Below are 26,491 nucleotides of genomic sequence, written 5' to 3'. Positions count from 1 at the left end.
ACCTCACATGGTCTCACTCACAGAAGCTGGCCAAGGAGGTCGCAGCCAGAGCTAGTGAACAGGCAGACAGTTGTGCACACAGGCACTGCTTCTCCATATTCTGTTTCCAATGTCATGTAGTTTACAAATTGCTAACAATAAGCACATGGTATCTTTGTAATTCATTAAAATTAGTGTTCTTTTAACGGTGTGTAGTTATATTAGTTCTCATATCTATTCTTTAATATCCAATTACTCAAATTATTTTAAGAACAAAAAGTTTCTTAAAACCAAGACCATATACTTCTCATTAGAACTGCACCATCTAACCAAAACTAAGCAAAATATAAATATGTATGCAGCCTTTAGACCAAGACAAATTCTTCATTTTCCCTCTTGTGACATACCTAAGGGGGTGTCATAACAGGATCTTTAAAAGAAGACAGGTGCAGGTCAACAGATACACCAAACATACAGCTGTAAAGTAGAAAACACCAGTGTAGTTTATTTCTACACTGCAAGGATCTAAAACTACAAACCAAGCACCAAAACAAAAAGCCTATGCTTCTCTCAGAGATACTAACTAAGCTTCTTCTTGAAGTCCCTCATTAAAGTGGCCAAGCAGCTCAACTGCTTACCAGCTTCCAAAACCTCTTCCAGTCTCTTCAAAAGAAAACAGTCTCTTAAGATTCTTCACAAAGGTTCCAAAAACTCAGTTCCTTTGTCTTGAGTCACAGGTCAGTTTACCTTCTGCTGAGTGGTGACCGCAGAGACTCTGTACTCAACCCCTCAGACAGCAGCCATCCAGTCACACACACCAACACTGGAAGCTTCGTCTTCAAGCTCTTTTAAAGAGTCACCTGACCAATTGGCTTCCTGTAACTGGTCAGGTGACTGGGCAGCAGCTCATTCCCCCAGAGGAATCTGGGGACAGTCTTCCCTACCAAGGCTGTGCTCCCAAACCCTCCGTTCATTGAAAAGTGGAAACAGCGATGCATGTCCTGGGACTGGGGATCTGATCTCAATTTCCCTTCTGGATCAATAAGGTCTTATCTTATCTCTCTCATCTCTTGGTGTAATATCGCTGCACAAACAGCCCTTGTACCTATTTGACATCATTTACAGCCGTCACTCCTGCCACTGGCTTAGTGCACTCAGCCCTGTTACACACACATATAAAAAGCACAAGTTACCACCACACTAGGGGGCGCAGGCCTTTCAGCCTTCCACCATATTGTACTGTATAATACGACAATAATAAGTACAATGCTGTAGAGATGTACTGTACTGTTACTTTGACTGTGATGGTGCTTTTACTGCTGCTGTGGCGTTTCTGTGACAAGTCTTAGAGAAGGATGCCAGTGAGGCAGTTGTGTTCCTATCTGAGTTTTTCTTTCTTGATTTTGATATTCAACAAGTTAAATTGCCTCATCACTCAGACCCAATTGACTCTTTTAAAAGGTCATTTAGTATTTATACAACAAAGCCACTTGAGTGCATCACGGTGAAGGAGGTGGGACTTTTAAATATATCTGTAACTATCCGAAATTGCAGTATATTGCGAGAGTACATGACAATTTTTAGTATGCAATCAAACATAATAATCCATAGTCTCACACACAGATCCTAAATACACAACATACAATTTATTGAAAAGAAAACATGCATTACAAGCAACAAATGTAATAGAATATATTTGTGGAAATGATCTGCTGTGATATGAATGGCTGATCAATCACTCAGGGAATACTAAGATCCGAATTAATAATTGCAGGGTTAAAATGTGCATCAGCTATAACATTACAGTCTAGCACAGACAGTAACGTTACAGTCTACAGTCAGGAAGAATGTCTTGGGCCGAATTAAATTTCTGTAATATCATACAAAAAGCACAAGCCTGCTTGGGGAAGGCACACAAAGATTATTAGAAATCTTTAATAACACTTAATTCTGAGTGAAATAACAGGCTTTGTCATAGATGATCAATTAATCAAAATGACACAAAAAGACACTCAAAAATCAATATCTTACATAAGAATACTTTATTTTTACATAGAATCTTGCACAAAGAGATACATTTTTGGATAAGGGCAAGTGTGTCTGCAGTCTTCCATTCTAATGCAGCTCTTAGTAGTGTAAATGAGCTTATTATTGGCTTAAAAAACCCCACAAACCCTGCAGGGACTCTGGGTGGGTGGCACATTTCCACAGTGCTTAGCTTTGCTTCCTTGTTCTATTGTGGCTGGGCAGCAGATTGATTCAGTGGTTAGCAGTGCTGCTTCACAATACACAATACTAGGGCCCTGTGGTTTCCTCCCACAGTTCAAAGGCTTACTGGTAGGTTAATTGACTTCAGGGACAATTGGCCCTGGTGTGAGTGTGTCTGCCCTGTGATGGACTTGTGCACTGTCCAGGGTGTATCCTACCTTGTGCTCGTTGCTTGCTGGGATTGGCTCCAGCTCAAATGCAACCCTGTAGTGAATAGAGTGGTTAGAAAATGGATGAGATGGACACAGTGGCCCTTCAGGACCTGGACAGTCCCTTCAGCACTTCACTGGTATAGTGGAAGATGAGGTCCATTATATTCAAGCCCTGCTGCCTGCAGCCTCTGCCATCTTCACTGCTGTGTCTCCAGCAGTGAAGATGCTGGAGACACAGCTTCTCTCTGGCCATCAGACTCGGGGACCTACCACAGAGCACTTCCTTCTAGAGCTACAGGGAGAAAACATGGGCATCAGACACTGTCAGCTCCTGATGTATACAATTTTAATTTAGTCTGTTTCGGTAATTAATACCATATTTACATCCTACTTTTAGATCTTTTAACCAGTGATTTATGAATCTCTAGTGAAGTCAAAGTTTGGAGTCATCAATTGTAAAAGACCTAAGGAAACTCTTATATGTCTAAGCAGTTAGGTCTTTTTAATTAAACAATTAACCACTCAGTTTGGAAAAATCACCAGAAGACACTAGGCCTACCAGGAATTGAACCAGAGACCTACTGTATGCTTTAGTCATAGTGTAATGCATTCAATAACATAGTATAAAATAACTACAAAATAGGTTTTGAAAATTACGCAAAAATGAATAAATGACCTACTGTACAGTTGTCAAAAATGCCACACCTTTCCTGACCCTCAGATGTATTTTTGTGTTTTTATTAGGTCCCTTTTCCTCCAGTCCACAGTAATACACCCAGTGTCCCACAGGGTCAGTCTGTTCATGGTCACAGTGAAGGTCCTGAATGAGACATGGTCATAGAGAGAGAATTTCCCCCCAGTGACTACAGTGTCCGTCTTGCCATTTGTAATGAGCACGTCCTTTTCCTTACATGAATCCCAACAAAAGTACTTTGTGCCCTGATTGCCCCTATCCAAATGAGTCTCAGTCCTTATACTTCTCCCCACTACTCCGTTCACATCTCTAGCATCAGAATGCACACAGCGTTTGACAAGGAAGTTAAAAATCAGTCAATTCTTTTGTCCGAGATCAATATTGATCAAAACAAAAATCAATACATGTCATCTGAGCTGTTTCCTCATGAGAACACAAAATAACATCCATCCTGAGTCCCAGTGTTAAAATAGCCTTTCAAAAATACCAGATTTCTAAATGTACCCAGAGGTAAGTAATGGCCTTTCTTCATTAGTTATAGATTTGTTTCTTATGCACAAGTTGTTATTGAACAATTAAGTTATGTGTCTACTGATGCAACAGAGCAATGAGACTCCCCTGAGAAGAGAATAAGGATTTCATGTTCAGCTGCTCAGCATCAGAGTGTCCTCAAGTCTGGTGGGTCAGAGAAGAGTTTCCTTTCAGTTCAGACTAGGAAATGACCTTTTAATAGACTTCACACTATCAGACACTCTCACAGTGTCTCACCCAGAGCAGCTGCCAAAGGAGCTCAACCAGCTCCATGCAGTGAGCAATGAAAACAAAGGTAGATTTTGCACCAGAAACTTCCAGTTTCAAAGTTGGGGGGAGCATTTCAATGCATATTATGTATAATTGCTGAACAGTCTTTTCTACTGTACATTGCTTTCACTCTTGTTTGGCAGGGCAGCGCTGATTTTTAGCAGGTGACCCCCACGGCATATATACAATTGTGGGAAAAGTGAATCAGTTAACATCTAATAAAACACCTCCAGTAGTCTACTTTAGTTGAAAATATGGCTTGTCTACCATTTGATAGTTACATGGATCTGACAGACCCAAAACCAAATGAAATCTAAGTGCATTACAGGGACTTGATTTGGCATACTTCGCTTATCCATATTGTGGTTTCTGTTTCTAGTGTTAGTACAGTAAACTATAAACTACATGACAACAAGCAACTGGTATCTATATTTGAAATATCATCTATTAAATCAGTGTTCTTTTAATGGGATTGTTACAGTTATTGGAAGTGTCTATTGAGGCATCTCAAGAAGCAAGAGACAATAATTAACACCTGGTGTAAACATTTGAAGTTGAAGGCGACTTCGAAACAAGAATGTTGAGGGGAAGAACTTGTGAGATGCACTGATTAACCTTGTTTAATCAGGTTCTGGGTAAATGAATCATAATGAGTCATAAACAGGCAAGATAGAAGGGCCAGAGAGAGGAGAAGAGACAGTGGAGGCAGAAGGTTCTTGTTGCGATCAGTCTCCATGACCAGATTTGAGAAGTGTTAAAACCTTGTTAAGAGAGCTTGGCACTTGGTTGTTTTTAGGAAACTAATGTCCTGTACAGAGAATCCCTAGATTAAAAATGGCCTCTCCTGGTTTGGTGATGCATTTTTGGAATAGAAAGATTGGTCTCCTTTCTTTTTGTAGCATCACAATTTGAAGAGAGAGAGGTTTAACTGTAGGTTGTATTGTGCTTGGTGGAGAAGGCAGGTTTTTCTCTATTTGTAGGCCTGTTCAGCATGTCTTGCCCTGGCTTTTTGAAGGTCCTAAGCAAGATCTTAGTACGTAGACCCTCCAAATCATGATTCACCCATACCGTACATACTATTATTTTCAGCTCCCTCACCATCCTTATTTTGCTAGTTAGAACAATTAAATAAATTAATTATATAACTAGAAAATGTATTAAATAGCTTTGAAGAAAACATAATAAATAGGTTACAAAGAAGAACAAGAAGCACAGATTTTACAAGGATAACATTTTAACATTGAAAGTAATAAACAGGAACATTAAATCATAATAAATAGAATGTCTATTACTTCCATATTACAGCAAATCATAACTTACAAATTGCTGCACTGAAACCTTTATAGAAAGGAATTGTAGAAAAATATGGAATTAAGTAAGAAATAAGTGCGCTCAACAAGGGAGGTGAGATCAGTAAGGCTGAACAGATGGCAACGTTTTCTAAAAAATGTTCTATATATATATATCTCAATTCACCTAGATTTTCAGGAGGCAAAATCATCAATTACATCTTCATAGGAGAGTAATCGACCCAATCCATGATTGATGCACATGATGACCAGTCCACTGAGACGGTCCTGTGCCGTGGTTGACCTCAGGTATGTTTTAATGAACTAGAGCTTCAAAAGATCCTCTCTGCTCCTGCCACTGTCACTGGGAGTGCAACTGCAAAACCAATGAACTATAGGTTAAAGTCACAATTGTTGGGGAACCTATAGTTAGAATTGGAGGATCCTTCTGCATGATAGTGAATCCTGCAGAATGTAGAGTAGCACAGGGACAATCCAAAACACATAATCCAGGGGCTTGGTCAAATGGAGAAGCAATGAGTCCAGTGAGCAGGGAAATCCAAGAAAGACCATCCAAAACACAAAATCCAAAGCATGTGGTCAAAATGCAAGCGCATGCACCAGGAGGCTTGTCGATAGTGAGCATGTGTTGGTGTGAGAGGGAACTTCAAATATTGAAGGGAAAGGGACGTGGTTGGATAATTGATCCAGGAGTGAGAATTTGTGGAATCTGGTGCCTGTGAAAATGTGATTTTGTTCAATTAGGAATGAAATTGTGAAACTGGGGGTTTGGGAATGTAACAGCATTTGCGAGGGAGAGTGTGGGGCATGATAACAATACCCCCCATTTAATAAAATGCAGGAGAAATGGGGTGGTGGGAAGCACTTCAATCCATATTATGTATAATTGCTTTCATTCTTGTTTGGCAGGGGAGTGCTGATTTCTAGCAGGTGACCCCAACAGCATGTATACAACTGTGGGAAAAGTGAATCAGTTAACGTCTAATAAAACACCTCCAGTAGTCTACTTTAGTTGAAAATATGGCTTGTCTATCATTTGATAGTTACATGGATCTGACAGACCCAAAACCAAATGAAATTTAAGTGCATTACAGGGACTTGATTTGTCATACCTCGCTTATCCCGCTTTTGTTTTCAGAAACATTACGTACAGTACTTGATTATAACGTGTCGTTTTTTGTCCAGGCTTCCATTAGGATAATCCACAGCAGCAACAGAAAGAGCCGCTTCAGGGAATTTTTCTATAACGTATTACGAAGTAAAAAGGTAAGGAAAAAGACCCTGTGCGGAATCAGAGATAGAAACTGAACTCCAAGGCGAACGTGATCCAAGTCGTGAGCCTAGAGCGAGGTTGGAGATCAGAAGCGTTAGGTCAGAAATGCATGGAGTCACAAGAACGGACGAGAAGTCGGAGTAACTACAGTAGATACGTAGCTCGGGTTGAAGAAACTTCAATAGTGAGCGAGGAGACGTTGCAGTGGAAGTTTAAATAGACAAGGTGAGTGACGTTAATTAGTGGGTACTCGAGGGAATGCAACGGTGTCTGCGTGCCTGCGTGCGGTTTGTGACATTTTCGCTCAGATTTGAACAGGCTGATTAAATATACGCTGTGTCACACATTGAGGGGCCCCCTGGTGGCCTCGGGGACACTTGGCAGTCGTCTATTTCGCCTATGCCCAGGGACTGCCCTGGGCAAAAACATCAATTACATCTTCGTACAACAGCATGAAGAAAACCAGAAATGACTGAGTGGGACAATCAGTAATACAACTAATCATAACCCCCAAATTGTCAAGATTTTTCCAAGAATATACCCAAGTGGTTGGTATATTTAGAAGCACCTGGGCTCTTTGTTTTCTGGCATAGCTTTGGTGAAAAAAACAATAAACATGGCACACTGAGTTAATCAAATATTTATTAATAATGAGATAACAGTAACTAAACAACACGACACATTAAACATACACCATACAAGTTACACTATTTACAACAAGGTCTCAAAGATCTCAAAACCCTGTTCTGACCAACCAGAACAACCCCAGACAGCTACAAAGGACATACAGGAAATCAAAATTTCCTAAAAATAAACAAATGGCAAGCTCTTTCAAAAAGTTTAAATACTCCAAACTGTCTCTTCTTCTTTCTCCTGGCTCTTTGTATCCTATGTTCCTCAACTGTTTGACTCTTAATCATTGACCCTGAACTTTAGTAACCAACTTAACATTGATTTAACAAAATATATTTCTGATAAAGATACCAGGTCCTAATTGTTAGCAAATTGTAAATTACATGACATTGGAAACAGAAACCAGAATATGGACAAGCAGTGCCTGTGTGCACAACTGTCTGCCTGTTCAGTAGCTCTGTCTGTAAACTCCTTGGCCAGCTTCTCTGAGTGAGACAGCGTGAGACACATCAGTGTCAAGTCTATTAAAAAAAGACTGAGGTCATTTCCTAGCCTTGAACTGAAAGGAAGCTTTACTCTGACCCAGCAGACCTGAGGAGACTCTGATCCTGAACAGCTGAACATGAAATCCTCTCTTCACGTACTCACTCTCTTCACAGGTGAGTCTTATTGCTCTGTTGCATCAGTAGACGCATGTAATGACTCAACTGTCCCATAAAGATTTAAAAAGAAATAATAGAACTAATGAAGAAAAGTCAACAATAGCTTAACTCTGAAACAGTCTTGAAAACCGTAAATTACTGGCAGCAGTAAGATGAGCTTTCCTCTGCCTGCAGTGCTTATTTGTTCAGTAATGATGTATAACTCTGCCAACATGTAGGAAACACTCAACACACGAGAGCATTCTACCTTCTCCTTTATCTTTTAGTGGGTACAGTTTAGAAATGGATATGACAGGACAAAAAGAAACCCAAAAAGTTAGGGGATTTAAGTATTTAATTTATAATTTATCTAAAATGTAAGTTATAAAATGATAGATTGCTGAAAAGTGAATGGCTTATTACCTACTTGACTAGACATCAGTGAACTATGTGCAACCCTTTCAAAGAAATCTCACAGAGATGGAACAGACAGAGAGAGATCATTCCATACAGGCTGTGAAAGAGAACAGGAAATAGATTCCATTTGATCTGTAGCCTCTTGTATACACGCTTTATTAAAAACTGTGCAACAGTACACTGTCCCACAACGATTCTGTTCTGAACTCTGGGTATATTTACGAATTCAGCATTTGTTGTTCTATATTTGGAATCGGGATGGATGTATTTTATGTCATTATGAGGAAAAGGCACAGATGACAGGTATTGCTTTTTGCGTTGATCAAAATGAATGTGTTCTTCTGTGACAAGAGGACCTGACTGATTATTTTTTCCTTGTCAAGTTCTAGGCTGTGTAACGTCAGCAGAGAGAGAAGTGAATGGATCTGAAGGAGGAAGTGTAGCGATTGAGTGCCTCTATCCAGATGGGTATCAGTACAAGGAGAAGTACTGGTGTCGGTTTCCCTGTGGGAATAAGGATGTTCTCATTAAAACTGGCAAGACAGACACTGTGGTCTCTGTGGGGAGATTATCTCTGTTTGACAACATTTCAGTCAAGACCTTCACTGTGACCATGAGCAGACTGACCCTGAAGGACACTGGGGTGTATTACTGTGGAGTAGAGCAATGGGGACCTGATAAATACACAAAAATATGTCTGAGAGTCAGGAAAGGCAAGTCATCATGTGCAGTCTCAAGCGATTTCTTTATTTGTAAAGTCAGTTGTTGTGTTTCTGTCATGTAATAAACACACAATAGGGTTCTTACTGTACTGTTGACTCCTAGTGAAGAGAGCTCAGCTGGAGACCACAGTCACAGGACAAGATTTAAGCACTTTTCCAAGTTTTCACAAATGTGCTTCAATGTCTTTTGCTTTCAGGAGTTAACACTGCATTAAAAAAGTCAAGATGATTTTACACAGTTTACAACTGATCTGAAAGCACATAAACAGGCACACTACAAATGAACTCAAGGTCTAAATAAAGGTTATGAATAGGTGGGGAGGCCTTTCGGCTTATCTTGCTCATTTCCTCGCTAGTGGGTCATTAATCCGAAACTGCAGGACACACAACAGTGCCTGGCCTTCCAGGAAATCCCCATGTTGTTGAATTACAAATGAGGTATGCATGTTTAAGTAAATATTTTAATTAGAACTTGAATGTATCAGAATGAAAGGATGATCGAATTTAAATATCAGCACATAACTGCAAGGAACAGACCAAAATATCCCAGGTTCCACGTCCTGGTTATATAGGCCACCCATCCCCTTGAAAGCTCTGTTACACAATTGAACCCTTAATTGATTTAATTAAATGCTTACTTTGAGCTGATTTCAACTCAGACATTGTGATGGTTACCTTTTAACTGTTGTATTTCACCAGTAACAAAAGTCTAAGCTTCTGAGTTAGCAAAAAAAATCTTGCAAATGTTCCAAACATGCAGCTTTAGATAATTGAAGGCTTGAATGAACTAAATATTTTGGGGGATGGGGAATCGCTGGTCTGGACTCCCACTCTGATGCCTCAGTCTGTCTCCTCAGCTCCTACAGTCCCCACAGTGACCCCCTCAGCTCCAGGGACTGTGACAGAGGAGGTCACTGCCACAGCGCTGACAGTCAGCAGCACCACAGGTCTGTCTGACACATCTGACTATTTCCTGTTCCTCTTTGCTTTAAATTCTTGAGTTTAGGCAAACTTAATCAGATATTGGAATCTAATTCATGTCCAAAACATGTTGAATAAATTTTGTTTGCTGCTCAATTTTTTTTCCAGAAGACAACGCTTTCATGAAACCCACTTTTTACAGTTTTTCAGAATCATTTACATTATTATCTGAAATTGTACTCAAAACTATAAACGCAAAAGGCAAAACCCACACGCAGCTGGGCAAATCAGAGAAGTCTCACACAAAATGAATATTTTTTTGTATTTTATACAAAAGGCAAACACACCCCATCAAATAAATAGACCCTACAGAGTACTTACTAAACTAGTGAAATCAATTGTAGAGGTAGCAGTATACTACTGTAATGTGTAAACCATATTATATACAAAACACACAGAAACAGATGACATTCACAAACAAACAAAGGCAGCACAAGCTGCACCAGTTCTGTACAGTACACAACACTACTTGTATGGCAATCTTTACTGTAAGAATTATACAGAAACAAACAAAAAGAAAGTTTATACTGCCCCAACCTCCTGCTTCTGACCTGGGTTAGGCCAGAGGTTTTTGTTAACTTGTCAGGCAGTAGGTGAAGTGAGTCCTGATATGGCTCATCCAGGCCTGGTCATTCTCATCCAGCGCTGGCAGGACTCTTCAGTCATGTCCTCACAAGCCACATGGCCTGTAAAAGATATACATGCTCGTAGGGATTTCAGTCATATACCTTCCACCTCCATGCCAAGAAAATTCCTGTATGGGCTTTAATAATGGGGAATATGGGGGAAAACTGTGGGTTATCAAGAAACCAGTTGCGGACTAGAACAGCTCAGTTGAGGCTGACATTGATTACAATGTACACAAGCTGCTCTGGCTTACCTGGCTGTTGGAGTAGAGTGTTCCAGAGCTTATGCAGAAAAGGGATTAGATGGGCAGTGTTGTAGGGGACTGGGGTGGCATGACAGTGGAGCCCCCCATGTGGACTGACTGCTGCACACAGTGGGCTGTTTCCCCTGCGCTGGCCAGGATCCTGCACAAAGGCCTGCTGGCCAATGATATTTCTTCTGCCTCTCCTCTGTTTTATCAGGATGAACCCAGCCTCATCATTGGAGATGAATTCTCCAGGGGTTTCACTTGCATCAAGTTCAAATAGTCTCTAAAAATACAATAGAGGTATCAGATTGATTGATTACTGTGCTTTACAGTATACAGTATATCACAGACTGCTGAAAATTGTACAGTAATGTTATAGTATAAAATAAGTTGCACAGATCTCAATGAACAATTAAGGATTTCTGTGTTTTCATATGCAGGATTGAGTGCTGTTGATTGATGATCAAAGATCATTGTTTTGAATGACAGTGCTTTCCACATGGTTTCTTTGATGACAATTGTGCTCAATGAGAGAACATGCACTCAGTGTTTTGCAAAAAGGTCCTAAAATGTAATTTGTGTATAAAACAAGTGAACTGCGCTGAGAATTTTCTTGGAAAAGTATTTCTTTTGAGACGTGTACTTTCAGTTTTGTCAGCTTGGTTTCAGTTTGTAAATGATTGTACAAAACATGTTAAAAGGTCACACCAAACTTATTTCTCATCATTTTTAAGGCAAAGGAAACGAGTCCCTTAGTACATCACCACCAGACCACACAACCAGCCTGAAAGATGACCACAAAGGTGAGTTTTTAGTTTAGTTTTATTCCCATTAAGTTCTGACAAACAGAGACATGTTTTATTTTGTATACAATAAGAAGTACTGGGGGCAAGGAAGTGGTTAGAATTCCCACCTTGCTTGGCTGGAGCCCTGGGTTCAATTCCTGGGGTGCCGTCTGTGTGGAGTTTGCATGTTCTCCCTGTGTTTGCGGGTGTTTCCTCCGGGTGCTCCAGCTTCTTCCCACAGTCTAAAGACATGTTGGTAGTTAAATGGCTTCTGGGAAATTTGGCCCTGGTGTGAGTGTGTGCATGTTTGTGTCTGTGTGTGTCCTATGATGGACTGGTGTCCCATCTGTGTGTGTCCTATGATGGACTGGTGTCCCATCCAGGGTGTGTCCTTCCTTTTGCCCGTTGGGACAGGATTAGGCTTCCCTGGGACACTGAGTTGGATAAAACAATGAATGTATGGAATAGTCTTGCACTGCTATGACACATCACAAAAAGATAATGACTCTTGATTTGATTCCCTAATATATGTATTAAACTATTAAACCATTGTATCATCCTGACAATAATACAACTTTAATAATACTTTCCTACCTGAAACAAATTGGAATGATTATCATGCTGAGGGCTGGTTGTTTCTGCAGTCATTTTCAAACTGGAAACTGAGTATCAATTCAGTTAAACTCCCACTGTCTGTGCCTTCCCCCTTCTTTCAATAAACAAAAAATATCCAAGTAGAGTCCTTCTTTTATTGGGTAAGACTTCAACCTCTTGTGGAAGATAAGTCGGCCTCATCTTTTATTGCCGCACTACATTTATTTCTGTGTTTTTCTAAGAAAGAGATTTGGTGGTCAGAAACACACAAATATTGACACATGCTAAAGCTGAGGGTTTATATGCCACATCTGAACAACAGGAAATGTAGTCCAGGTCAGCCCAGCCACTGTGGTGATATGTTTTTAACCGAGTGGGTTTTCAAATATGACATTTCTGCCTCTCTGCCTTTTTGCTTCCGTTTCTACCCATATCAATATGCCTTTGTTCTTATTCAGTATCTAGCTTGGCAACAAAGGTTGATAAAAATATAATTAAAGAGCAATTTGTACTATTCTCCTCTTGAAAGGTAGGAGAAGGGAGAAGACAGCCTGAATGAGAGGAGACTAGCACTGAGAACAGTTACTTTTACAAAGCAACCCATTACAGTTACATGTTACTTGTGTAAGCGATTACTTTTTTAAATCAACAAGGGAGACCAGAATTGTAAAAGCACATCACTTACTGTGGAGTGCGTGTTACCATGTAAACCAAACCTTGAGCTTTTAAAAGCATCCATCACTCCAGACACACCCCTCACAGCCTGTTGGGAAACTTTGTCACTCTCTTTTTTCTCCTTTACATGCACTCTCCTCCAAGAGTGATGATGAACATGGCCTCCTCGTTAGAGTGACAGGGACAGGTGGCGTGCACATTTGGGGATCATCTACAGCACTGTCCTACTGTATATGATCTCCTCCAAGATCATTCCTTAGGTCCCTCGCAGCACAGAGCCCACGCTCGACAACTTCTCCCACAACTCTTGCCCTGTGGGAGTAGCAGAGGAAAGCCCTCGACTGGTTCGATCCACTTTAGCTGGACGTGTTCTACTGCCTTCGCCTTAACAGCAGGTTGACATGGCATTGACCGGGGCTGCTTCTCTTCCCGACCTTCCCTGCAGATCAATGACACTGTCACTCTACAATGACTACTGGTTTCCACCCTGCACCAGTCAAGCCCCAGCCCCAGTGCAGTTCCACCTCCAGCTCTCCCTGACGTCTCACACCCTCGTTACACAGCTGAGCCTCCACCGCCTCACATTCACACTCAGACTCCAATACACTCTCACCTTAAACCCACACAGCCTCTCTCGTGTTCTGGCTTAGCGCTCACAGCTTCCGGCGTACCTTTTCTGCTCTCTCACTAGGAGCTGCCAACTCCTTCACTAGCACAACCGCCAGGCGAGCTCTTTCCTTAACTCAACGCTTCAACATCTCTGTGGGTGAGGGCTCCTCTACTGCGCCCTGCTCTCTGGCAACCTCACTAACAATTGACACTGCGCTATTGCCCACACTAATCTCACAGAAACTCTAACTCCCACTGGGCAGCCCTGGTCTCACTCTCAAAACAGGCCTCCAGCCCTTTCACTCTCCCCTCTCTCATTTGCACAGTCACCTCTGGAGCTTCTGGGATTCCTGCACTGTTCCTAACACACAGTTTTTCCCATAACTCCACAGTCATTCACATAGCTCTCTCCCCTTATCAGGGTTTTCTACAGCTGTAGCCATTAGTCTGCTCTCTCTGTCTCTCCCTCACGCTAGCAGTGTCTCAGAGTCATTGCTAACTGTACTTCAGCCCAGCCCTCTCACCACTGGGCCTCAGGAAATTGGAGAGATCCCGTCTGTTCTTGTCAGCTGCTAGCGCAGGAGTGAGGTCCTAGCTTGGTCACCTCTCTGGAAGTAGCCCGCTTATTCTTGAAGGCTGAGTCTCAGTCAGGTAAATAGAGTTTACACATGCCAGCAATCATATTTTTGCAAACCATGCGATTTATAAGCACAGTGTGTGTTTTTCAGTAGACACCCATATCATGACTGGGGCAGTCCTTGCAGTGATAGTCTGTGTGTTCCTGGTGGCAGCTGTCATTCTCTTCACACAGAGGAGAGCCATACGCTCCCTGGGTAAGTCTCCTCCAGCTGGCCCATCAGTGAAGCTCAGCAGAGCACTGCTGCCCAGGGCCGGGCTGTGCTGGACAGAGCTGCAGCAGAGCTGCTCTCTCCAGACTCGGTAGCCTGTGACTGACCCCTCCTCTGTGACTGTGAGCTGCTGCAGTGAAGCTGTCACTGGACTGACAGGAAACCTGCTGATGCTGATGACTGGATCGGGTGTGTTGAAACACATTCTGCAGTGGAGAGGGCCAGTCACGCCACAACACGGGCAGGGTTGGGGACATTCTTATATTACGATTTGTACTAAAGAATTGAAAATTACCATCCATTCATCTGTTGCAATTTACAAATCCAGTTTGAGATTTGATTAGATAATTATGTGATAATATGTTAATGATCAGCCTCCTGTCCACTGGGACACTAATTAAATGCAGACTTGCCATTACAGTATATTTTGACCTAAATGCATTTCCTAATTATCCAGATGTGTCCCTGTGATTATTTGATTAACTTTGCCAGTATCTGTCAGCATTTTGCATCACATTCCCTTGTGAGTAAAGAGTTTGAGTTCCTTTAGATCAAGACATACATATATACATTATATATTTCAGCATAACTGCCCCTTAAGCAGTTAAATCAGTTTAACAAACACACTGTTATTTCCGTAAATGCTGAAGTAGTTTCTCAAGAGGATATTTGCAATGGGCACTCTACAGAGCTTTGTGGTTAGCCACATGCCTCACAGACCTGAAAGGCAACAGCACTGCCAATATCCTATCGATGTTCAATCAGGTGCGTCTGCAGAAACCTAATCCTCACTGACTGATGCTTGTTCACAAGAGTCTCAGACAGTCTGGGTGAGAGGAGGAATTTTACAGACACAAAATAAAATGTCAAAAATGGCTACAGGCTGTGGTGTGGACAGTCTATCACTCCGCTCAAAAAACTTTCCCCTGCTGTTTATTACAGAGTTGAAAAATAGGGTCTGGTGAATTTGATATTCATATGACATTTCGAGAGTCAACACCCATCATATTAGTTCCAAGCATAACTGTTGCACTTACAGAAGAACTTAACAGGGTATGCTGACTCTGGTTAGATGTTTAGAATCCTAAGTGATTGTCAGCCAGAGTAAAAGTGTTGCTGTCTGCTGTTGAATTAATGTTCTGTCGGTCCCGGTCATCTGTGGATCACAGACATAGCCCAGCTGCACGTACTAATGCAAAACAACTCTAGTAATTCCGCCTCTTGTGTATTTTTTTTATAGAATCTGCAGTACAAGCATTTATATCCCAGCCGCAAATTCATTTCTTGAAACCAAGCTACATTATTTAAAACTTTGCTTTTGAACATTAACTACCAACTTTGTTTTGCACTAGATAAGAAACCCACTGTTGGGAACGGACCTACAGGCACAGAACAGGTAAACTGAATCTCCTCTCCATATGTCTTAAACAGCGCTGGGCACGTATTGCCTTATAGCCTGATGTGACAGGGCAGAGCCCCTGCTTTCCCTCGAGCTGAGTGGCTACATCCTGCGCACAGCTCATTCTAGAGTGAGCGGTTGTAAAAACAGGAAGAGATGCCTCTGTTTCTATGGAAACTGCCATAATGTTGTCAACACTGTTGGTAGTGTTGATCAAAAGATAGAAATAATAATAATAATAATAAACTTTATTTTATATAGCGCCTTTAAAGGTGGCTTCTCAAAGCGCTTTACATGATGACAATAACAATAAATAAGAAGACTACAACAATAAATAAGAAAATTTCACAAGACAGGACACAATTATAATTACAACAATACAACAATAACAATAGAGGAGACCGTGGAAGATGGTATTAAGAAGAGCAGAGGGGTGAAGAATGGAACCAGTTAAGTAAAGGCTTTTCTGAAAAGGAGGGTTTTGAGTCTGGATTTGAAGGAGTTTAGAGAAGGTGACTCTCTAATATCCTTGGGCAAGGAGTTCCAGAGCTTGGGGGCATAGCAGGAGAAGGCCCTGTCGCCCATACAATGTAAACGGGCTTGGGGGACAGTAAGGAGGGCAGAATTTGAAGAGCGGAGGTTGCGAGGTGGGGAGTAGGGCGATAAAAGTTCAGACAGGTATTGAGGTGCCAAGCCATGTAAAGCCTTGTAGGTGAGCATGAGGATTTTAAAGTCTACGCGGAATTTGACCGGAAGCCAGTGCAAGGACTCCAGGATAGGAGTAATGTGAACACTTGCACTAGATCTGGTCAGGATTCTGGCTGCTGAATTTTGGACATACTGCAGCTTGTTCAGAGTAGATTTAGATACCCCAGGGAGCAGAGCATTGCAGTAGTCAATTCGAGAGAATACAAATATGTTGATCAGCTTTTCAGCCACAGTTAATGATAGCATAGGGCGTAGTCTTGCGATATTTCTAAGGTGAAAAAAAGATGTTTTGACAGTATGCTGTACATGTGGGTCGAATGTTAAGCCAGAATCGAATATAACCCCAAGGTTTTTCAATTTTGATTGGAGCTCAAGTACAGAGCCATCTACAGACAGGGTTACAGGACTGGCTTTACGAAGTTGATGGGGGGTACCAATAAGCATGACTTCAGTCTTGTCACAGTTAAGATGAAGGAAGTTTTGAGTCATCCAAATTTTTATGTCAGAGATGCAATTAGATAGAATAGAGACAGCCACATCAGTGTCGGGTTTGGTATGAATGTATATTTGAGTATCGTCAGCGTAAAAATGAAAGCTGAGGCCATGTGATCTTAAAAGCTGACCAAGTGGGAACATGTAAATGCTGAAGAGCAAGGGGCCCAGTATTGAGCCCTGAGGGACACCAGACTTGACAAGACCAATTTCAGACCTGTACCCATTGAGAGAGACAAAGTGACAGCGATCAGTGAGGTAAGACTTAAACCATTTGAGGGCAGTGTCAGAGACTCCAAACACAGTCTCGAGACGAGAAAGCAAGATGTTATGGTCAACAGTGTCAAAGGCAGCACTGAGATCAAGAAGGATGAGTATGGAAAGGGAACCAGAATCAGAAGCTATTAGGAGATCGTTGGTGACTTTGACTAGGGCGGTTTCTGTGCTGTGAAGTTGACGGAAGCCAGATTGGAGGGGTTCGAAAAGGTTGTTTGTCATGAGGTGGTTATGTAACTGAAGTGTGACAGCACGTTCTAGAATTTTAGAGAGAAAGGGTAAGTTGGAGATGGGGCGAAAGTTGTTAAGATTGTCGAGAGCCATGTTAGGCTTCTTTGGCACTGGGGTAATAGCAGCAGTTTTGAGGACCGTTGGTACAATGCCGGTGCTCAAGGATTCATGTAATCCCTGAAATAAAGTGAAAGGAGGACACAGGTGTAGACTAATAAACCAAATAGGAGGAAGAATGTTAGCTGCTCACAACTACGAACCTAAAATGCGCAAGAATGACTGTGGACTGCAGTTGTCCTTTGTTTCTCTAAATCTAGAAATGTCTGTTCCAAGTTTAGCCTAAGGCCCAAGTTTGGCCTGTCTAGGGTCTGGACTGTTACTATAAGTTAACAGTATCCTCTTCTGACGCAGGCTGAAGATGTTGCGCCAGGAGTTTGTTACGAGGAGATTGGTGCAGGAGTTCCCAGGCTCAATGTGTTCAGTGTTTATTGCCTTCAGGAGCAGGAGAACCAGCAGGTGTACTCCATAGCACAGCTCCCTGGGCCTCTGTCCACACCAGAGTCCTGTGGGGTCTACTCTCTGGCAGCCAGCCCCCTGAGCTGAGTACGCACTTGCTTAGAGGTGAGTACAGTGATCTCACTTTGAAATCCCAGACACTACTGCTGCCCGTCAGACTGGGTTCATTCTCTAAAGTGTACAGTGGCCGCACACATTACTAGCCTGTGACTTTCACAGGAAACAATAGTCTGTACTGGGATGTGTTTGAATCCATATCTTAAAGAGATGATGACCATCTTGGTGCAGCATGCAGGTGAAACAGACTGTAAGACATAAAATAACAACCCAAGATGGAGTGCACTGAGATACGATGATTCATTTTCCATATAAATTTTAGCCATGGAAATTCGAAGCTTATTTATACCCCGTATATGTTATAGGTTATTTGCTTGTTACAGTCGTTTACTCATCTAATAATGGCAACCATATTAAAACAAAGACAAAGAACAGGGTGGTATTCTGGGATGTAAGTACAACTGCAAAGATATATCCATATTTAAGGCTATAAAAAGCTTAAAGTTGCAAATGAGAGGCCATGCGGCCCATCTCGTTAGTTTGGTTTTTCAGTAGCTGATTAATCCAAGGATCTCACTCAGGCAGTTCTTTAAAGAAGCCAGGGGATTGGCTTCAACAACATGGCTGGGCAGCTTGTTCCACACTCTCACATCCCTCTGAGTAAAGATCTGCCTCTTGTTCTTTGATTTAATTTAGACTCTCAGTGTAGGACATTCCTTCAAGCACAGGATTGTGTCTGCCTGTTGTTTGTTAACATGGTGACCAAATTTTGTACACAGTTTTCTAAATTAGGTATTACCAGTGTATTGTACAACTTAAACCTAACACTTCTTGATTTAAGTTTAATGAATACTTATTAAGGCCATATAGGCTTTGTGTACTTTATTTCTCTATGGTAATGGTTGTTAACTGGGTTTGTATATCCACAGCATCGTCTGGTATTCCTGGGTTCTGAATGATTTAATTGAATCCATTGTTCACTTATTCAGAAGTTAACTGGTTGACCTGGTTGTGCTCATTGAGTTGTAGACACCTGCGCACTGCTAACTGCTCTTCCTTTGCTACCACAGATCGCGGCCAGTTCACAAAATGACCACAAGAGGAAGATCCGCAAAAAAGCCACTATTAAAAATGGACCGGGCTGCGGTGACAGGGTCCAGACTGAAGTACTGAAGCACAGTTACCCGGTCAGCAGCCTAAAACACCAGCCATTACCAGCTGATACCATCTGGTGGAGATTGTAAAAGCAAGAAACTTAAATTGGACATCAGCGAGACTCTCCGCTCCGCCTGACCTGAAGTTCTGTGCTTTAATATACGGATGGCATGTGAATGTGTAAGCTGCGGTGTGCAGAGTGTTAGGAATTGAGATTTCAATTTCTTGGAAGAAAGCTTGTAACTATAGAAATCTCAAACACCTGTAACCAAGTAATGCTGGAAATCATAGAGATTCTTTAGCAAACCACAGTCACAGCGGTAATAAGGGCAGGAAAACCGTCTTGTATATTTAACCCCACATCAGTGGTTTTCAAAGCTTCCACATATACTGGTGCTGATAAAACAGCAATCTTCAGAATGAAAGAAAAGGGAGTTATGTCAAAACCCTTTCGATCTTTTTTACATTAAAGGTTAATGACTTTTTTCTCTCGGACATTAAACTGTGAAAGCAGCTTCTGCACTTGGATGAACTGCAGCATGAGTTGATCAGCACCCATACCAACACCCAGATACAATATGTTGGAAATCAATGTGAATCCTTCTACGTGGAGTTTGCATGTTTTCTTTCTGTTCACAATGGTTTTCACTTGATGCTCCTTTTTCCTCTCCCCCCCCCCAAATTAATCACTGAGATTAAATGTCTGTGGGGTTGTGTGTATGCACCAAGGTTACAATGACACCCTAATCACGTAGTAGTCTCACCTTGTGCCCTGTGCGTCCAGGATAGGTTTTAGTTAGCTGCAGCCTCAGCAGGAATAAATGGCTTTCTAATATTGTGTAAATAAAACCAACTGTGTGACCACAACGGACCATCGTGCCATAGAAAGCCACTATTAGCATCAACCATCTGTCTGTTAAATGCCTGTGTTAGGAGAGAATTAGCCACTGGGTCAATGTACAGTAGCAAGTAGCAAGTGCTGTGCTAACAGTTCATGTGCTTTTGTCCACTCCCAACTTGCGTATAAAAAATATCTAAAATATATGTACAAGTTTTGTTTTTGTAAAGTGAAACACATCAGTTTTTCACGAAAAATTAAAAGCATTCTTGCAAACAGTGCAAAACAGTTTCAGAAGTATTTATTTCCAGTGCTCCAATAATAATTCCTTACAGTAATAGAAACCTCTCAGATGATTAAGTCAATGAAAATAGTTTTTTAAATGATCTGTGGAAAATGCAGAGTTTATCTGAACATACTTTTTTCTATTGGAGAGGAGAAAATGTTGGTCATTTATTTCAGGATTGTAACAATCCAGTGTTTTTTATCCATGCATTATTTATTTTATTATTATTTTAAAAAGATCATAATGATTGACTTTATTTTATATAACAGCTTTAGAAGTAGCATCTAAAAGAGGTTTACAGCACCACTTTTAGAGTGTAAGTGAAAAAGTGTTAAAGAGATAATTTTAGTTATTGTTTATTTTCAGATGCTTATTTTCTTGTGCGATGGTTTCTACCGTCAAACCTCAAGCACTCAGTAGTCATTCTGCTAGTCTGCTCAACCACAGCCTGTCTTTAAACCACAGTTTTCACAACACTTCATCAAAGCCTGTTGGAAGTACACATGTTGTGATGTCATGCCTCATTCTAAGTATGGGACAGCAGTGGGGAGTCCAGGCTCCAGCCCAAGGGGCTCATGGGTTCTAACCCCAGAGGAATTCAACTGTCCATGTCTTAAACTCAATTTGGTCCAGTCAGATTGTCTCTACATACTGTATACACTCAATGTTGTTCTGTGTGAATGGGGACAATATATTTTAAATGTTCTTGATTGACTCATGTGCTTAAATTTAATATCTGTTTGCTACTGGACTGCCAGGGGCAGCATAACTGACCTTGATTATGTACCCATGTCAGACACTTCCTATGTTTAGATCAACAAAAGCTCACCAGGACTGGTCATCGACATTACAGTCAAAGTATTCTTCACAAGTAAATTTTGTAACTCACTCTGCAGTTGCAGTTGAAACACATTTTAAGAAGCTAGTATAACAGCACTCAGACTTTCCCGTGTTTTAGAGACATGCTGGTGTCTCTCAGGAAGGCCTTTCATCATAAACTTGATTTAAAACGTCACTGAATTGTTCTGTGACTTGCATCCCGGATCAGACCTCAATACTGATGTGTCTTTATCTGTCCAGCAATGACAGTGTCCACCTTGTCCACCTCCATGCCTGTGACTGTACTGATGGACATTACTGAGACAGCAGCCATGAACAGTTCCACCCAGTTGGCCAGAGGTGAGTGGAATGAGGTGTCTGTGAGGATCTGCAGAAGAGAGGGGAGTTTGTCAGAGGTACAGGCCCACAGTTCCTTCTCTGTGCTGTGCGTGTCTTGTGCACCAGCCCAAGACACGCTGCAACACTTCACTCTCATAAAACTGCTGTTGATCTTACTGTCTGGATCCAGCCCAGTAGAGAAGATAAAGTCTAGATTCAGCCTCAGAAATGAAAGAGAGAGAATACAGATATAAGACTTTACTGACAGACTCCACAAGGGCAGGGCTCCTTCTGGGGAAAAACAAACAGTCTGAGAAGCACAATACTTCAGCTGCAGGGAGGTATCAGACAAAGCACAAAGGGGAAACAAGGAAGAGAGAGAGTCTCTGTCATGTTTAATACTGTTCAAATAGCCTCACGAAAGAAAACAATGTTAACTACTTTGCTGACAGTTCACGAAAGAGTACAGTTTGTCTGCATCCTACCATCCTGCTTGCTGTGCACACTTCTACAAGAACAGACAAAAAAATGACAGCAGTTCCTTTGATACATCTTACTCAGAGTCATCAGGTCTTTGACTCTCAAAACCACATACAGCTGAGATGGTAAAATTATCATTAATCAGCTACTTATAGCTTTTACAGACACTGTCATCCTCTACTGTAAATGAGTTTCTCAGTTCGGATGAACAGTCGTACATTGATTTTACTCAGACACACCTGAAGTTTAACAGTCACTGAAGTTTAACAACCAATGATCATCCCTCTTAACAAATTAGCAAATAACATTTTCAGCCACAGGCAGAGTGTAGGGTTTTTAACCTGGTATTCTGGTTTACTTTCTGTCTTTGTGTAGTTCTGGTTGTGGGCTTAGCCTATCCTTTTCTGCGTGTTGTTTCAAAACTCCCAGTAGAGAATTTTCTGTACAGTTTATTAATACTTTTTGTTTTCCTTTTCTTTTGTGAAAAGTACTGAGTCACGGACGTTTGTTTTGCACTTCATTTTGGTTTCCTGTGCAGTTTTAATGCCTTCTGACCCAGGAATGACCCCCGACTTACAGAAAGCTGATTCAGTCACAGAAGAAGTGATGACAAAAGACAACATATTTTAGGGTGAGTGTCATTGACTAATGTGGAAATCACACCCATAGGGATCAAGTGAACTTGACCAGCAGCAGCGAATGCTGGGTTATTTGCAGGCCAGAATCTTCGCAGTCCGCATGGAATTGTTGGCTCAGCTGTGACAAAAGCATGACCAAATGGCATTTAAACACAGAACTCCACAACTCTGACTACAATACGTTCTGCTGCGTGTTCTTTCCTTTCCTCTGACACGTGCCATTTCTATGGTTAGTGATGTAGATTCAGTGAACAGCTTTTTGTTATAACTTGTATATTTATTTATTGATGACATTTTCTTCTCTATGATAGGGTAAAAGATTGGGAGTTGCACTTAAGTGGTGCCATGCTGAGGCTGTAAAGTACACTAGCGCACAGGGTGTGATTGGGCGTGATTGGTCAGAATCAATCCGGAACCGGAGAGTCACAGAGAAGCCCGTAGAGACCTGAATGTATGGGGATCGAGCACTCCAGAACAACCGAGGAAACAACCGAGGGAAAAACCAAAGGGAAAAAGGTGATTAATAAATAGGTTCTTGCCGACAGCAAGGGAAAAAAGAGCCTAGATCACGACAGTCCAGGGAGAGGCAGGCTCACTGCACTCTTGGAGGAGAATGGAGGGTGACACAGTGCAGCTCCAGCCTTAAGCAAATCTGTCTGCCAAAGTCCGCCGACTGGACTGAGGGAGCTTGGGCCACCAGGTGTAACTCTATTGGCTTCCGAGCAGATCGCTATGTTGGGCTGGGCTGGGCAACCCAGGGAAAAGGAGACTGCCCAGACCTGCATGCTAGAGTCGCCCAGGTAAACCGGCAGACTGAAGCACTTCTGACCCATTTCGAATACTGGGATCCTCCGGACAGCGCAGCCGCGGGCAGAGATTCCCAGACGGAGCTCAGGAGAACCGAAAGCCAGCAATCCAGCTGGTAGGGGGCTGTGGAGTGAAGAGAAAAAAAGAAAAAAAAAAGAAATGAAGGCGCAAGAGCCCTCCAGACTAGAACTGGGCTGAGCCCCTGGTCGCAGTTCAGGGTGGAAAGGTCTGCCCAGGAGGCCCGGCGGGACACTAATGCCAGGATGGTCCAAGTGAGGCACGTCAATGCCATACAGAACAGGACGCACGCTCTCAGGGGGGTCTGCCCCCCAGACCAGGCCAGCGCGCCATACAGGCTCCGCAGTTTAAGACCGAGCCGGGAGTGTCAACCCGCTGAGGCCAGGACCGAACCGGGGTCCCAACCCGATCTCCGCTCCTCTCGCGAGAGCCCAAGAGCTCCCTGGACAGCACAGTCACGGACGGAGCTCCCCGACGGAGCCTGGGGCAGGGGACCCCCGGAATCAGGGAAGGCTCCACTGGAAGGCAGCCCTGGAAAGAACAAGAAACAAACGGGAAAAGACAGGGTAAGCGGTGCTCAGGAAGTTGGTAAGGCTGACGTAAGCCGGAGGTGAGATCCGGAATACAGATGCAGTAAGCGCCAGGAAGGACTGCTTGCAGTGAAGGCTTACTTGAGTGGCAGGGCAGAGACAGTCTGAGTTGAGCCCCGGATGCCAGGTGGGAACAGCAGGTGGAGTGAAAGAAGTCCGCATTGAGCGCTGGGAAGGACTGCTTGGAGCACTCCAGAGGCAGGGCAGAGACAGTCCGAGACGAGCTCTGGATATCCGGGTGCAGAAAGCTGCTCAGGAGTGGTGCCTGGTGGACAGCAAGAGGCAAGAAAGAGGTCGGAGGTTCTAGGCGGGAGTGGAGTGCGGCAGGAAAAAAACACTTTGGCAGCGGAGTGAGGGCAGTGAAGCCAGATTCACCGAGAGAGTGAGACAGCTGAAGAAACATCTGGGGTTTTGGGGAAAAGTGGATAGCTCAGGAAAAAGCCACTGAAAAGTCTGCAGAGAGAAACAAAAGGGTGGTTTTGGCAGTACTGCTGGTGAATAGTAATGACGAAACGCCGCTGGAGAGACACGTCTGGAGAATAATGGGAAAAGAGATAACAGCTTAACTGGTGTTCTGATTAGTGCTTAAGGAGGCCCAGTCACAGCCATGGAAACAAACAATGAGCCCTCATGAGAGTGATCTGGTTTCCCTGGGCAACCGTGGGCCTGGGGCCTGGGGCCTGGGACCGAGAGACACCACAGGAAGGCAGGAGTAACTGAAGGTGGATGATATGGATCCCCTCCTTGATGTACGGAGCTTAGGGATCCTTAGGGGTGAAAAGTTTTATATAAATGCAAGTAATTGTTATTTCCATCCAACCATTTTCTAACCTCTTCTTCTAGTACAGGGCAACAGGGGATCCAAGGAGCAACAGGCTACACCTGTATCGGTTCGCTTGTAGTATCCTTTTGCTCCAAACTGAAAAGGTTCTGTTCCTCCAGCCTGTCAGTGTGGCACACTCCTTTAAGACCCAGAATATATGTTGCTCTTCTCTCAACCGATTTCAGAGCTGCAATACCCTTTCTATAATGTGGTGGCAACAATTGTACAATATCACAAATCAAGCCTTACTGGTGTATTATACAATTTTAACAAGATCCCTTGATTTCAATTCTATACTGGAAATCAAGGACACAAAACTGCAAAAAAAATGCAAGCTTCTTACATTCTTTCTGCTTTTCTGGTTTCTTGCAACTCCTTCTTGAGCTTCTCAATGGCTTCCGATCCCGGCTTGTGTCCAGCTCATGTTCCTTATCACTTTCTTCATTGCCTTACAGCCTCCTGCGCCCAGTGTCTCGTCTCTCCTCTCACCCTCTTCTCGTGTCCTGTTGACTAACCATGCTTTCACCCCAGACATCTAGAACCACTAATTCTCCTTTGATGCCCCCTGGTGGCCACACTCCAGGACTGCACGGTCTCCCACCGCTGTCCTGCACCTCCATCACAGCTCAGTTCATTGCAACATATCTGTAGACTCCTTTCCTTTATTGGGCAATGTTCTGTAGCCGTTCCACTTTACCACACTTTGTATTGTGTTGATATATTACACATTCATGAATTACAACACCGCACAAGGAACCACATGATAAGTGGCCTGATCACAAATGTCATAAAACAAGGAGTTATGACCAATCATCACGTCAGAGAGACACTAAGTTTCCCTGAGTCTGACTGTTCTAAACTGAATTGTTTGATGTGACAAAAGGATCTTTACACACTGGATTCTTCATAGCAAATCGGAAAACGTATTGCACTTATTGCACTTGGTGTGGGAGTACAGAGGTAGGTGAGTGCTTTTGCAGGTGTAGGAGGACAAGGCCTTGAAGGAAATGATGTGTGCTCCACCTGAGCTCTCAGTTAAACACTTGGTTTCATTCTTTAAATCATTGGTGACGCTTCTAACCAGGCTTGAAGGTGTTTTGGACTGAGAGAGGGGGAACTGCTGGCTTAGACAGATCGTTGATCCACAGTGTGACAGTCACGGTTCCGCGTGGGGTCGTGCCCCCTGCCGCCCCTTCTGCCCCCACACCTGGGGTGCGAACTTGGGTCTCCAGCGTAACGCAACAGGGCACCAACCGCGTGAGCTAAAGGAGACCTCCCTCAGCCCAGGCAGCTGAGGACCCTGCTACGCGCAGTGAGGGCGCTGACCTCACCACACTAGCTCCACTACACCAGCAGTATGGCATGTTTTCTGAAACAGTCAGCCAGTCTTCTTCCTGTCTCGCCAATGTAAATGGTGAGGTATTTCCTGCAAGACTAATAGTAAATAAGAGAAATCAGGCCAGTGGTACAGTGGTTAGCATTGGTGCCTTGCACCGTTGGGGTCCTGGGTTCAATTCTGTACCTGGGGTACTGTCTGTGTGGAGTTTGCATGTGCCCCTCCCACAGTCCAAAGACTTTCTGGTAGGTAAATTGGCTTCTGAAAAAACTGACCCTGATGTGAGTGTGCATGGCTGTGTGTCTGCCCTGCGATGGACTGGGGTCCTACCCAGGGTGTCCACTGCCTTGTGCCTGTTGCTGACTGGGATAGGCTCTGACTCCCCCACAACCCAGTATTAGACAGAGCAGTGAGAAAATGGAAGAGA

General features: G+C 42.8%; 1 protein-coding gene across 1 annotated transcript; it reads left to right on the top strand.

The window, feature by feature from the left end:
- The first annotated feature begins 9,715 nt into the window (after positions 1–9,715).
- Positions 9,716–20,214, top strand: LOC148658569 (uncharacterized). Its single transcript, XM_088639926.1, has 6 exons — positions 9,716–9,837; positions 11,480–11,548; positions 14,137–14,241; positions 15,609–15,652; positions 17,861–17,983; positions 19,006–20,214. The coding sequence occupies exons 1-5, from the start codon at positions 9,726–9,728 to the stop codon at positions 17,963–17,965; spliced, it is 435 nt and encodes a 144-aa protein (XP_088496052.1). The 5' UTR covers positions 9,716–9,725; the 3' UTR covers positions 17,966–17,983; positions 19,006–20,214.
- Positions 20,215–26,491: the final 6,277 nt, after the last annotated feature.

The sequence above is a fragment of the Lepisosteus platostomus genome, chromosome 7 (genome assembly GCF_059453375.1).
Source record: "Lepisosteus platostomus isolate fLepPlt1 chromosome 7, fLepPlt1.hap1, whole genome shotgun sequence".
Lineage (NCBI taxonomy): Eukaryota > Metazoa > Chordata > Actinopteri > Semionotiformes > Lepisosteidae > Lepisosteus > Lepisosteus platostomus.
This window is presented reverse-complemented; position numbering and strand designations above follow the sequence as displayed.

Bases quoted from the DNA above. Each gene is read 5' to 3' on its own strand.
- LOC148658569 (XM_088639926.1), top strand. From the start codon at position 9,726: ATGCCTCAGTCTGTCTCCTCAGCTCCTACAGTCCCCACAGTGACCCCC. The intron at 9,838-11,479 runs GTCTGTCTGACA...ATCATTTTTAAG, and splicing joins GACAGTCAGCAGCACCACAG to GCAAAGGAAACGAGTCCCTT. The intron at 14,242-15,608 runs GTAAGTCTCCTC...GTTTTGCACTAG, and splicing joins GAGAGCCATACGCTCCCTGG to ATAAGAAACCCACTGTTGGG.